The following is a 14,811-nucleotide window of genomic DNA, read 5'->3' on the forward strand; positions in this document are numbered from 1 at the left end:
GACATTTCCAAAGCCTTAGATAAGTTCTATTTTCATTGCATGGGCCATAGTCATAGTTATAGGAGAGGGAGAGGCAGAAAAGCTAACTGCTAAGCTAAGCTGTAAATGAAAAGAAGGTGATTTAGCAAATCAGGTGCAAAAATATATATGATGTCAATGCATTCAGACGGTGTTTGGGATGGGACATTAGGTGAGACTGTGGAGAGGGAAAGGCTGACACCGCAACAGAGCCAAATTAGAGCACTTTTTAATCAACTCCTTTAACTAGCAATAGCTTAAATAAAACAAGGATACAGAAAATTGGCAAAATACCAAATATCAGCCTCAATAATCTGTCATCCCTACAGCAAATCTTATGAAATTTCACCTATGCTATCTGTTATAGGGGTCACCCAATTATAAGCCTCTGATTATCAGCCTGGCCAATTATTGATGCTGATATTTGGCATTTGGTTGATTATCGTTATCAGCATTTTATTTAACTGATAATCAATACAGTGAATAAATCAAAAGTAGTAAAGTGCAAAGTGTGTTGTCCTCTCTGACTTCATTTTCACTCTCCACAGCATCAAAAATGGCCTTTTCTACAACACAATCTTATTGGCTAGATTACATGATTACTAGCCAATTAAGACTCAAGTCTGGGTACAACTGACACAGTGAGCTTATGAAATTACTTCCTGTTTTCCTGCTTCTACTGTGTTGCTTTGTGCTGTTTCTCATGCTGATGGTCTTTGGCTAGAATTTTTATTTTCCTTCATTTCAGCAAGAAACACTCTTGTCATACATTTAACCATTTTATTGCAAAATGGACACAGTTTTACTTGGCAGAAAGGCTCTGCTCAAAAGATGCTCCCTGGGTTAGTCAAGCAGCATGCTGCGACTTTCCAGGGAGCGCATAGCTAAACCCCTATATGGGTATATACACTTATGATAATAGATACTGAATACAATAAGCAATAATCCATAGTAGCATGAATCTGAATACGTGGGTGCAGAAAACTTTATGCTACAAAGGAGGAGGCTGGGGTGGAGGAGGTTAAGCTTTCCCAGAAGCAGCATGGTGCTGTAAATCTTACAAAATACTAATTATCTGTATTGTTCCTGAAAAGCCAGTATCAGTCGACTCCTAACCTGTTACTTGTTGTTTACATGCAGGTAGTAGAGCATTATGGCAGAATGACAGCACCTATTAATCGACAGTATAATGGCTACTATTGGCAGCTGCTGTGTTACAGTTTAGACAACATTTGTCCAGGCCTGAATCGCTAAAAACATCAATAACTGATTAAACTGACTTTTAAATTTGATGCCGACTAGCAATGATGTTAACTTTCTATCATTTAGCTGACTAGTCAAACAGCTCTGCTAGTCATAACTGTGAGTTATAACTAATTTATCATTTTTGTGTGTTGCCCCTCATATAGTTCCTGGTAGTTTATGTCAGGACACATGACTGGTGTAAGTTCATAGTGTGCCTAATTATTTTAGAAGAAACTGAGTCATGTATCGTGTCTTGGGGCTGTAATTGGTCCTGATAATGGCAATATCACAGCTTGGCTTTGAGACCAAAGTCTCAAGCAGTGACACGCACAAAATAAACACCACGAAGCAAACAGAAGCAAAGGTCAACTTAGCACACATTTTTCCCACACTTGTTAACCTAGCACTGGACTCAGGCATCATAATTAGCATTTTAGTATTTCTATACACAGATAGGAGTGCTTTTGCTACAGCATGTGCGAATAAAGAAAGTAAAACATGTTTTAGAGAGAACACAGGAAGTAGTAAGTCATATGTTCCAGGACCTGCTGACCTACACATGATATCTGGCTCAAAACACACTTACACTCACACATGGGCTCACACACAAATATCATAAAAAGTAGGCCCTGGTTCTATTTTTGGAAGAGCTTCTTTGGTTTTCAGGTTTTGCCCTCTTTCTAAGCTCCAGGCCTCGGGACAGTGAGGCAAGCAGAGAGATAGATTTTAAAGGACAGACAGACCATAAGAGAAGGACTGAGAGATCACTGCATCCAGCAGTAACGCTTCTCTATGCTGGGGTGTCAAATTATAGCCACAAGGTCAGCAAAGGCCTGACCTAGACAGTCTTTTATGATGCAGACTCAGGGAATCAGAATGAGCCAATTTCAGGCAGTTATTACGCTTACTTTGAACAATTTATTGGATGTGAATATTCTGAAGCTAGTGGTTAAACATCTGCAGCAAATCTCAATTATTTTAACCATAAATCAAGCTGCCAATTATTTCTAAGTGGCTTAATGTTCTTTTAATTCAGAAACAGACATTTTTTTCCATTTAGAGGTAGACAAACTGGTGTGTTTCAGATCATTGTCCTGCTGCATAACCCGATCATGCTTGAATTATGGCAAGTGGTGCAGGTCCTAAAGCAGCAAAGTAGCCTCAGACCATCACTCTACCACCACCATGTTTGATGTTCGTTTTATCAAATGCTGTGTTAGTTTTACACCGTTGCACCACCTTCCCAAAAAGTTCAGCTTTCGTCTCATCAGTCCACAGAATATTTTCCCATAAATCTTGGGGATCATCAAGTTGTAATTTGGCAAACTTTGTGTTCTTTTTGGTCAGCGGTGGTTTTTGCCTTGGAACTCTCCCATGGACTCCACTTTTGCCCAGTCTCTTTCTTTTTGCTAAACCATGAACACTGACCTTGACTGAGTCAAGTGAGGCTTGCAGGTCTTTAGATGTTGTTCTAAGTTCTTCTGTGACCTCCTGGATAAGTCGTTGATGCACTCTTTTTTTTTTTAAACTGTTTTTATTGTCTTTTTGAACATAAACAACAATATATAGCAATGGTCGAATGAGCTTATACACACATTTTCACACACAGTCACCTGATTTCCCGTAAAATATAAAGTAAATAAATAGCACATCTTAAAGAAAACACAGAGAGTAAAGAAATGTAGACATATACAATTTGCAAGAAAAATTACAGTAAAATAAAAAGAAATTATATATACATATAAATACATAGTTGAATTATTTAAACAAGAGAAAAAAAAAGGGGGGGGGGTGCACAAGACATTCATGTTAGGATTTCCTCTTTTTTCCTAATTTTCTAAATTTTCTGATCTTCCTTGTTGTTGATGCACTCTTAAGAGTAATTTTGGTAGGCCAGCCACCCCTGGGAAAGTTCGGCACTTTTGAAAGTTTTCTCCATTTGTGGATAATGGCTCTCACAGTGATTTGCTGCAGTTTTAAAGCTTTGGAAATGGCTTTGTAACCCTCTCCAGACTCCCAGATGTCAATGAGTTTGTTTGTGTTGCTTTTTGAGATCTTTTAGCGTACTTCACTTTGTCAGACAGGTTCTAGTAAGGGATTTCTTGATCCAACAGGTCTGGCAGTATGCAGCCCTGAGTGTGGCTAATGACATTAAACTCAGCTTTCCAAAAAATGTGGTTCATCACAGTTAATTCATGGTTTAACAAATCAAAATGCCCTTGTTTTTTGATGTGGCAGGTATCAATCTTTTGCACTTTTAAGATTTGGTTTTTTATATCATTAATCAAAATTTTGGCCTCTAAGATATTTAAAAAGTGAAGAATCTCAGTCATCACTACTTAACAGTTCCTCCTACAAACGATGAAAAATCTAAGGACATTTCACCAATTATCACAAATATAGAAAAGCAGCAAATTATTGCTTTTAAGAAGCTTGAACCAACTTGTTTTCTTCATCTGTGCTTGAAAAACTTTACTATGTCAATTCATCTCCATTCATTGAATACTTGAATCCATCTTTTTATGGATCAGCCACATTCCTAAGTGGCAACAAGGCATTATGTCCCACTTTAGTGTATCTCACACATACAGGACCTTATGCTGTGCATTTTGTCCTGGCCCTTAATCAGATTTTGTAAAACATTTGACCAAAAAAAATGAAGAAGAATGATCGTCAGAGGGGGGAAATTACAGGAAAAACTCAAGTCAGGTGAGTCAGCTGATACACATTCCATTACAAACAATACCAGTGTCCAATAGAGGGTGAGAAACCTACTATAACCCAGACATAGACACAAACATAGGCATACATAGACACGTACACACAGAGACAAAGAACAGAGAAAGATCACAACCCCTCACATTCCACCACATTCACTGGCCCACAGCCAGCAGGACGGCCCACTCTACAACTCCACAATTACAGCTCATCTGAGCCAGCACAGACACACAGTTAAACAGACAGATTAACTGCTCAATATCCTCCCCCAGAGATGTGGTCGACTAAGCATCCATTCAGCAATTCTTTACGAAATAATTGACTCAGAATAAATTAAACAGCTAAATTATAAAGATTGATTTTCTATATCAGTACACAATTTATTAGATTTTCTGCTCAATGCAAAGATAAGACAATTAATAGTTATTTTGTTCTGTGAGAAACTTTTGATTTCTGCATCCACTGGTAATAAGGCAACACATCTAATCTTCTTCTTGCAATAAATGTTTTTTAACCAAAATCATATCCTTTGTTGCAGTCATTGTGAAAATGAGGTGTATCAAAACAAGCACCTAGCCAAGCATTTGTAAATATTTCTGAAGAGCTCAGTGACTTCAAGCGTGGTACTGTGATGGACGCCACCTTTGCAATAAGGTTTCTGAAATTTCATCCATGCTGGATATTCCACAGTCAACTGTAGAGCTGTGAAAACATATCAATACGGCAACATATCGCGATACTTTGACATCTGATACAATATCGATACTTCAACTCTTAATATTGATATTTTCTGCGGCATTTCCTGTAGAAGCAGTCAGAGTGCATAGGTGAAAGGAGCGAACATGGCTGACAAAGTAACAACACCTGTACAATTCAAAGCAGACGTTTGGAAGCATTTTGGCTTCAAAGTTTAAACGTGGAGCACAAACAGCGAGTTAGAGAAAGGAAATGCCGTTTGCAAGCTCTGTCTTGCTGGCATGAAATATAGCAGGAACACCAGCAACGTATTGTGTGATTTACATGTACATCATCTCTATAATTTTCTTAGTTAACTGTGTAGAATATCGCAATATATCACAATATCATGATATCCTGATATATCGTGATACTATCGTATTGTGACCCAAGTGTCGTGATGCGTATCGTATCCTGAGGTTCTTGCCAATACTCACCCCTAGTCAACTGTAAGTGATTTTATTAGAAAGGGGAAGCATTTAGGAACAACAGCAACTCAGCCACTAAGCAGAAGGACCAGCCAGGTGTCAGGTGCCCATAGAGGCATTGTATCAAGCGCCTGACCCTTCCAAACCATGCTCTCCTGAGCATGTGACCCATCGGTACCCAAAAATGTGCCAAGAGAAGTTGTCACAAAGGAGTCAAGCCAGTGCCTCTTGCCATCAGTCAACGTCCAGGCCTCACAAGAGTATTGTAAGACCGGAAGGACGCCAGCATGCTCGGATACTGAGAACACCACACTGTCTTGCTAGGCAGAACTATCGCCCCATGTGTGAGTCCAAGTCTGCATGTTCCATAGAGTGACAAATCATGCTTCTTTGTTTGGCAGTCAGATGGGTGAGTCTAGGTCTGGCAAATGCCGGGTAAATGTTGCCTGCCTGACTGGATTGTGCAAACTGTGACATTTGATGAAAGAGGGATAATGGTACAAGGGCTGTTTTCAGGGGTTATTTTAGGCCCCTTGTCTCCAGTGGAAAGCCAATTTAAATGCTTCAGCATACAAACACATTTTGAACAATGCCATGCTTCCAACTGTGTGGAACCAGTTTTGCAGAAGCCCTTTTCTATTCCAACATGACTATGCCCAAAAGCACAAAGCAAGGACTATGAAGACATGGTTTGATGAGTTTGGTGTGGAAGAACTTGACTGGCCTACACAGACCTCAATCCAATCGAGCACTTTTGGGATTAACTGGAAAGGAGATTGCCAGGCCTTGTCGTTCAGCATCAGTGCCTGACCTCATAAATGCTCCACAGAATGAATGGACAAAAATTCCCACAGAAACAACAGCCTTCCAAGAAGAGTGAAGGCTGTGATAGCTGCAAAAGAGGGTCTAAGTCTATATTAAAGTGCAATCATTTGCAGTACAATAGCATTACAGTCCCTGTTAAGCCCTGTTTTGTCATATCTGCGTTTCATCCACACGGAAACAGCATTCTGGGAGGCCGTAAACAATACTTTTTCAAACCAGGTCCCAGAGTGAACAAATCTGTAAACGTGGACAGCCAACCACATCTTCCTTGAAACGATTATGTCATACATAGCATAGCCCACTTAAGCCGCATGCGCATGTCAAACCAAAACAACAATGGTGGATTACAGGGCTGTGTTCGTGCTGCAGAAGCTACTGAGCTTGTTATGGCTTTCACGGCAAACTCTGATGCTCCTTTACCTACACCGAGAACAGCAGACACCAGGTGTTCTTAAATCTACCGCAGAGAACAACCAGAAGGGCAACTCGAAGAAAGTTTGGGGTAGTTTTCCGTTATCTTCTCCTCTCTTTTGGTGCATTTCCGTACAGCACCACTAACAGGCTTGGCATATGCAGTATACTACAGAGTTTTCAGTCATTTTCAGTGGTTTTGTGCTTACGCAGAACTTTTGCAACCACACCATAGCAAACGCTGTCAATTTGGGTAGCTCTTAACCAATGTAGAAGCCTGCTTTAGACTGATGTATACCTCTTTAAGTGATGTAAACAAATCAAATATGAAACACACTGCAAGCCTTGTGTTTTGTCTGTCAGATAGCATAATATTTCCTGAATTTATTCCTGGTTTTGCTACTAAATTCCCACGTCTTCTGCCCTAACTGGTTCAAGAGTCGTGCATTCAATCCCCTCTGACGTCTCCTCTTTTTTTCTTTGTGATAACTGCAGCATAATCAACTGCTGCTGAATATTTAACAGCTCCAACCCCAACACAAAACACTCAGTTTCAATGGTTTCCTGTACACATAAAGGAGGAAATGTGGCAGAACTGGGAACTAGTGGTGTTATAGCATGGAAAATACACTGCCAATGAACCCACACACCAATGCAGGGGTACGTAGTGCTCATAACAGAGGCCACTACATATAGCTATCGTTATCCCAGAGCAGAGCCATCTGGATAAATGCTGGTTAAAAGCACACTTTGGTGCTTTGCAATGAAACATAACACTTAAAGAAAACTCCCTTTAGTGCCTCATAGCACTAGCACTGCAACTGGACTAAACTGCTGCCATATTAAAGTGACAGAACAGACACCAGTCACTTTATTAGCAGCATTAACACCAGCCTTAAATAATTCACAACCTTACAACTGCACAAGCACACCCAGGAGCAACAAAACACCTGCTCAGTCAGATAGTCTTTCCCTTGATGAATGTACAGAGTATTATTACACCTACTAATGCAGGGAAAACAAGGAGGAGGTGATCAGAATTAAGCTAGTCGGCCTACAAAGGACAGGAAATGTAACGGCCTAAATAGCCTCGCATTGGCTTGAAATTGTGTCATTAACTTCGGTGCTTCAAAGGAAATTGTTCTCCAAAGTAGGAGCATGAAGGGCTTGACCTATATCTGCAACAGACTCACAGAAGAGTTCGAGACAAGAAAGTGTGAGAAACAGAGGAATAAAAGTCAACAAGAGGGGTTGATGGTTAGGATGATGATGGGAGTTTCCCGCCCCTGACTGGAGGGTCTGTCTGCCTGTGGTTGACAGTTTTCTCAGGAGGAACGCTGCTCTCCTGCCGAGACTCGCCACCATCACCCCCCCCACACACACCCCGTGGTCATGACTATACTTCCACTGTTCTATACAAAATGAAAACTGGCAGCATGGGAAGAAAAAAAAAACCTCTCCTTCAGTTTGCCTTGTCCGTCTCTCCCTTGATACCAGCACATCACAAAATCAGCATGCTGCAAGCTGATATCTGGAGCAGAAATGCATCAAAGTGTATCTGAGGTGGAAAGAAAATCAAAAGGGTGGCATGAAGTAAACGCTGACATACCAAAAAATGCCTCTACTCATGCGCCTGCTGAAGGTTGGCTTCAACAATGAGCCCAGCCCTATTATTTCCGATAAAAAGACATCCAGATTTATACCAAATTAACCACACTGAAAGCCTAGTGTCCATTCCTGACAGCTGTATGGAGATGAACCTTTATAACTCATAATTTCTCAGCTGTTTTAAATCTCATTATTATGACTTTAAAACATACATAGTTATGGAGGGGGTCGTTTTAAGTAATGGGATGCTTTAATCTGCCCTCGCTATTAGAGTTGAGTCATTCATCTAGAGCTGACTTGCCCAAAGAGCTCATTTATTTTACTTCATTGATGAAGCTCTTTTAATTTATTGGTTTACATAAACAATAAATGAATCTTTTTTTGTACAGGACCGATTCATAACCATTGCTTTCTAAAGACACATCACAGAAACACAATATGAATCCACCAGGAGCAAGACACTAAACAACATAGAGCAAAGTTACAGTGGCAAGAAAAAAAAAATCTTTTAACAGGCAAAAACATCAAGAAGACTCATGTTTTAAACAAAAACAAGGAAAATGCAGAAGGAGAGAAGGAGAATATGCTTAAAGACAAATGAGGAAGATGCAGAAAGGAAGAAGGGGAAGCTGCGGAAAGGTAAAGGAGGAAAATACAGGAGGATAGAAGAGGTAGAGATGCAGAAAGATGGAAGCAGAAGATGCAGAGAGATGGAGGAGGAAGATGAACAAAGATAGAAGAGGGAAATGCAGAAAGATGGAAGAGGAAGATGCAGGAAGATAGAAGAGGAAGACTCAAAAAGATAGAAGAGGAAAATACAAAAAAATAGAAGAGGAAAATACAGAAAGATAGAGGAAAATGCTTAAAGATAGAAGCAGAAGATGCGAGGAGATGGAGGAGTAAGATGAAGAATAAAGGAAGAAGAAGATGAACACAGATAGAAGAGGGAAATGCAGAAAGATGAAAGAGGAATATGCAGAAAGATGGATGAGGAAGATGCAGATGAAGAATGAGAGAAGAGAAAGAAGCAGATTCATAAAGAGTGAAGAGGGAGATGCAGAAAAGGTATACAAGGCACATGCAGATACAGAAAGATAGAAAGAGGTGAGGCAGAAAGATTGAAGAGGAAGATACGGGTACAGAAACATAGAAAGGAGATATGCAGAAACATGGAAGATGCAGATGCAGAAAGATTGAAGAAGAAAGAGGAGGATACAGCAAGATGTAATAGAGGAAGATACAGAAAGATGGATGAGGAAGATGCAGACAGATAGAAGACAAAGATGCTTAAAGAGGAGGAAGATGGTTAAAGCTGCTGCTTGGTAACTTGTTTGCAGACTGGTATTTGACATAGCAGGTAAACAGGAAGAAGGCCTGATAGTAACTGTCAGAAAGATGGCATATTACCAACTACAGCAGATGTACTTCGTCAGTAAATTAATTTTCCTTTATTGCTTAATTGAGACAAAACAAAACTCCAATTACATGGCTTAACTTAACTTAAATTATAGCTCGTCTTAACCATGCATGTAAAACAAACTGAAAGCCCAACTTCAAGTTGTGGTTTGTACTGAACTGAATACGTTTAACTCTTTACAACTCAACAGTCTAAAGTCCACTGACACCCACATAAACAGGAATCCTGTAATTAGACCATGATTAAACCTTTTCCCTGAAATTTTTTGTTGTGGACACGTTTGACTGAGCTCCCCTCAGCTACCCCATTTAATTTGTTCAAACTGCTTTTATAGGAGGATTAATTTGACATGTTATCATTTCTGCTGGTGCTCAGAATTTATGACCCACAAACACTCAGCATATCTGCACCAATTTTCTACCTGTCCTTATCAGCCACAGTAATTAAACACAGTATTTTATTAAGTCTTAAGTAGTGTTTAATTGTGGGTAAGTTTGCTATTAACAGCTATTTTCACACATGTCCACCAAAGATTTTTATCAAATTAAAATTTCCTGAGTCGCTTGTTCAGGGACCCCTCAACAAGGATGGTGCAGGGACAAGAAAAAGGGATGGGGCTAGCAGGAAAACAACTGGAGTGAAATGGGTAAAAAAAATTACAGCCTGTATTCTACACATGCAGGAAATTCATGCAGTTTTCACAAGTTTGTGCGTGTTATTTGGACACAAGTGGAGCAACAAATGAGTAAAGGGTTGATGAATGCAAGTTAACTGCATGCAATTCATCTACTGGAAATTTAAGTCAGTAAGCAATGTTTCCTACATCTTTTCCCACATATGCACAAAGAAAATTTCAGGCAGGCCCCTGAAATCTTTACTTATTCACACATAAACCACAAAGTTGAAAACCAGTCCTATCAGATGACCTTGATGACAATTTTTGCCTTCTGATAATGCTATATGTTGTTGAAATATTCTCCATGTTGACAAATATATATAAGAATATTTCCTGCCACATTCACATAGATGTAGGAAACATTGCTTACCGACTTAAATGTCCAGTAGATGAATTGCATGCAGTTAACTTGCATTCATCAACCCTTATCTACCCGTTTGTTGCTCCACTTGTGTCCAAATAAAGTAACTTTAAGCACCAAAAACAGTCAGCACAACAACCACTAAAGTGGCAAACACAAGGCTGTGAGCAAAAGAAACAGGTGATGCGGCAGTGAAAACAGCCTAGTGTCTTTATAGCTTACGAACTCTCCTGCTAAATAGCAGGCTACTAATGACTCATCTTCTAATGCAAAGTTTGAACGTCACTAAAATGTCAAAGTTAAAGCTAAGATATAACAAAGACCAGGACATGGAGTCTTTCTACCATGGTTAAATGTAAATGCCTCTGCCTGAAGGCTCTGATATGTTGAATTTATTTTTCATACTGCATTGACATTCAACTCAAACTGTGGTTTTCTTATGCACTGTTATTTAATATTTAGGTCTGCTTTTGTTCTGCTTTTAATACACGCTGACTCAGATGTTGGTTTTATTAAGCCACTCTGGGAAAATTTCCCACCGACTTATCCTCTCTCTTAATCTTCAAGGATGGAAATCACAACCTTTGTCCTCTGTGCATTTTGCAATTTGTTTTTCTCACAGCCCAAACTGAGCGTGACAGAAAGCATTTAGGTTTTCTTCACTGTGGAATGGAAAAATCTACAGATTGATCTTGAACTTAGAAAACATTGCAACCCTAAATGTTTTTAAATGTGTGGTTAAATCTACTGAGTCAAGGCCGTCTGGGTCTAAGCGCTGCTGTAGGTCATTATAACGTGCCCTCAATCAGATGTTTGTGCTGCCGGTTTACACTATTTTTGCAGCTATTCTTTGTCAGTTATCTCTTTAAAAAGAGATCTATGATCTCAAATCCCCTTAAGATAACGGTTCAATGAATAAAGAAAAGAAACATGGTTTAAGAAAAAAATGTGATTATCAAATACACTGTGGCCAAAAACCCAACTCCAAGTGAATCATAAAGATAATGTTGCTTTTCTCTACCACAAGTAAACAGACGACTTCTTACAAAAAGGCTACTGAAGGCCCTTACAGGCCAGAGAAGTTCTTTATTTGTTTCCACTTCCCTAAAGTGGAAGAAATATATTAAAAAGACCTTTGAGTACTAATTTAAGTGCAGGTCACAGAAAGCACAATATGCACATAATCACATAAATGAGGGCTCAGTTTAAGTCTTATAGTCTTGGTGTTTGTACAAGCTTGATGTCAACTTTGCATTAACACTAGTGTTGATTAGCAACTGTTTGTTAGCCACACATACTTTTACTCTTAAGTTGAACAAAACACAGCTTAGTTCAGAATAGAACTTCTCCTTCATAGCAAATGATGGCTTTATACACAATAAATACATTTCTAGTCAGTCAAACACTCTGGGTGTACCTTTAACCTTTGTTTATGGTCTATAGCCTACTGAATGAGATGCACCAAGTAGCTGAGACTGCAGAGTAGTTGGGAAGTGAAATGATAGCAAACTGAAACTCTGTTTTTCTACAAAACTGGAACTTCTTAATTCCTTATAATAAATTGTTTCACTATTTGCCATTGTTTACAAATAAACTTTAAATTTTCCACTTAATCAAGTATTGCTATCACTGTAAATGAAACTTCTTATGTAACTTCCTTTTAAAGCCATGCTTCTTTCCCTTTTGCAAGCAAAAACAATAATTACATGTTGCTGTGATTCCCAAAACTAATTCTGCCACAGTCTGGCACTTCATTTCAACACTTCCACATCTTAACAAGGCTCATCTCTCTTCCTCATACCCAGGAAGTCCCCTAGTCTCACTCAGGAAACCACTGTGTTCAGATGCCACAGCAGTGAACTTAAATGTCATCTACTCTCAACATGATGTACCTGCCTGCACTGACAAGAGGCGGGGCTGTAAGCTTGAAAAATTCATCAGTGATTTCATAAATCATTCACAGTTCCTCACGTGTTCACATGCGGGTCATTAGCCATCCAACATTTAATCCAAGCCCGCTACTAAAGAAACAAAACTGAAACTGCCTCTGGGATTAGACAGGAACCACTGGAAGTCCCACGGGACAAACTCGTCCATTACATTCACCATCACATGAGAGGACTTCCTGATACTCCTGTGGGTGTTTCCAACAGAATCAAAGATGAATTCAAATAATAATGGAGCTTTAAAAAGTTGCCAACTCATAATAAGGGCATAATATGCAATAATTTCTTCATGTACTTGGACAGGAGAACATTGCCCACTCAAATGACATCACTACACTGCTCATTCACTGAACCCTAATTGTACAAATCTCATCCATTATTGAAAGGTAATCACTCATCTTGACATGCATGTGCTTTTTACTGCGTTATAGCTGGTTTTTAACCATTTTTCAAACTTGTATTGCGCAAGGACGCATTGCAATATCAGAAAAAGCAGGCTTGCAGCTACAGTTCCATCTGTTTGATGTTGATTCATGCAGATTTCTCGTTGCAAAACGACCATATTAGACTGAATGTACCACCTTATGGTTTTCAGTGGATCTACTTAAGTGCACTGGATGACATTCAGAGGCATTACTGGACACTTTTTCTCATGCATAATGCAAAATGTGCTCTGTACAGTGGCACCTCAAAGTACCATAACAAGCTTCTGCTTAAAGTGAAACCAGCAGCTTCAGGATATATATGGGCTTCACACTGAAGAGTTATTGCAAAGAAAGTGAAATGCAATATGCAGAATACTGCTAAGAACACATTATTTGAGGCTGATGTTGTTTTGCTAGTAACCCTGCTAAATGAGCTCCCATTAAAGCCCCGTGTCCCTCTCCCACTGACCTGCTGGTAGTTCTCGTCTTCAGGCTGGAAGGTGTTGTCAATGGGCTGAAACCTCAGGTTAATGTGAGGGAAATTGTGCAGCCAGTAGGTCCACCAGGGCTGAATGTACTCCACCGGAGCCGAAGACATCCCTGCCCCGCGAAAGAAAAAAAGTTCGGGCTAGAGCCTAAATTAGCCTCCTTTCAGTAAAGCGGGCTTCCTTAATCCTGTCTCATATCAAACAAAGACAATGATAAGAGCATGCTCGTCTGTGGAAACTGCTCTCTTAGCCACTCATGAGGGGGGAGAAAACGTGCCAAAAGTCCCGCTGAGACTGCAGAGTAGTTGGGAAGTGAAATCCAGCTGAGGTTTTTCATGAAAGAGGAGATAATCACAGTGCGCCCATGTCTCCGTGTCTGTGTTAGACCCACAGCTCAGACGCGGTCGACAGCTGCTCCAAGCGCACACAACAGTCACAGGCGGGGGCGCGCAGGGGACAAGAGTAAGAACGGGGGCGCGCGGAGAAGCTCCTCTCCGGGGTTTAGAATTACAGACCTGCGGGACCGTTCAAGGTACACTTCTGAGTCTAACCGACATATTCACCGTGAAGTTTTACAGTGGTTTAACAACATTAACGTATCAACTCCAGGCTGATTTAATTGCCCCCTGTGTAGCTAGCTACCGCACTGCCATCTAGTGGCCAAAAGAGACCATTACAGCGGACTTAAGCCTACAAAAATGGTGTCCTGATAAGGGACGTCCGAGGCAAACACCAGTAACTTCTATCCTCTCAAACTTGAGGTGAAAAGATGTTGACTTTATCTCTAAAATAAACAGTATGGCAGTCAAATTAAACCAAAAGCTGAATGTTATATCCTTTTTAAAATCCCAGTAGTCACGTTTGTCACAAGTCTCCACTGGTACTGTTTTCAATGTCAATACCAAAGCGCAGGTTTTGTAGCTTTTAAATAATTAAGATAGACCTATTTTTGATCAGCTTCATGTTTAAACCAGGGGTGGCAGTTCACTCCAAGTCATTTTCACATACAAATACATTATAAACTTAAAACATGACCAAATCTGCTGTAAAACGAGAAAATAGAAACATATCACCAAAAATTGATTATCAATTTAGCTTTAGTCATAAAACGTTATCACTGAAGGCACCACAGAAAATTAAAATCAAGCAAGTTAAATGTATAAAAAAAGTTCACTGCAGATAAAAAGCAGCTTGAAATTGATTTGATGCACTTCAGCTCAAAAACTAAAAATATTGGCATCAAAAATGGTCATGAAAGCAACATTATCACTCATTTAATTAGTAGCAATTAAATTGAGATTAATGAACAATTTGGTCCTTTTCCATTGATATCAGTGTGGCCTGCTTGGTAACCTGAGCTGCCTATCCCTGGTTTAAACATAGCATCCTTTATATTTTTTGCACCTGCAGTTTTAAAGTGGCATGTCAAACTCAGAGTACACTCCTACAATAAGACACAGAACAAAAGTCATTAAATGTTGACTTTCAAAGCCTTCTTATATTCCTAGTT

At 39.6% G+C, this 14,811-nt stretch overlaps 1 protein-coding gene across 1 annotated transcript in view; it reads right to left on the reverse strand.

Annotated features, from left to right (window-relative positions):
• ttyh2 (tweety family member 2) overlaps window positions 1-13,716 on the reverse strand; it is a 147,336-nt gene extending 133,620 nt beyond the window's left edge. Inside the window, exon 1 of the mRNA XM_041816577.1 lies at window positions 13,283-13,716. Within this exon, the coding sequence (XP_041672511.1) occupies window positions 13,283-13,411 (129 nt within the window). The 5' untranslated portion in view covers window positions 13,412-13,716. The remainder of the gene's footprint in view (window positions 1-13,282) is intronic.
• Window positions 13,717-14,811: the final 1,095 nt, after the last annotated feature.

The sequence above is a fragment of the Cheilinus undulatus genome, linkage group 20, assembly GCF_018320785.1.
Source record: "Cheilinus undulatus linkage group 20, ASM1832078v1, whole genome shotgun sequence".
NCBI classification, from domain to species: Eukaryota; Metazoa; Chordata; class Actinopteri; order Labriformes; family Labridae; genus Cheilinus; species Cheilinus undulatus.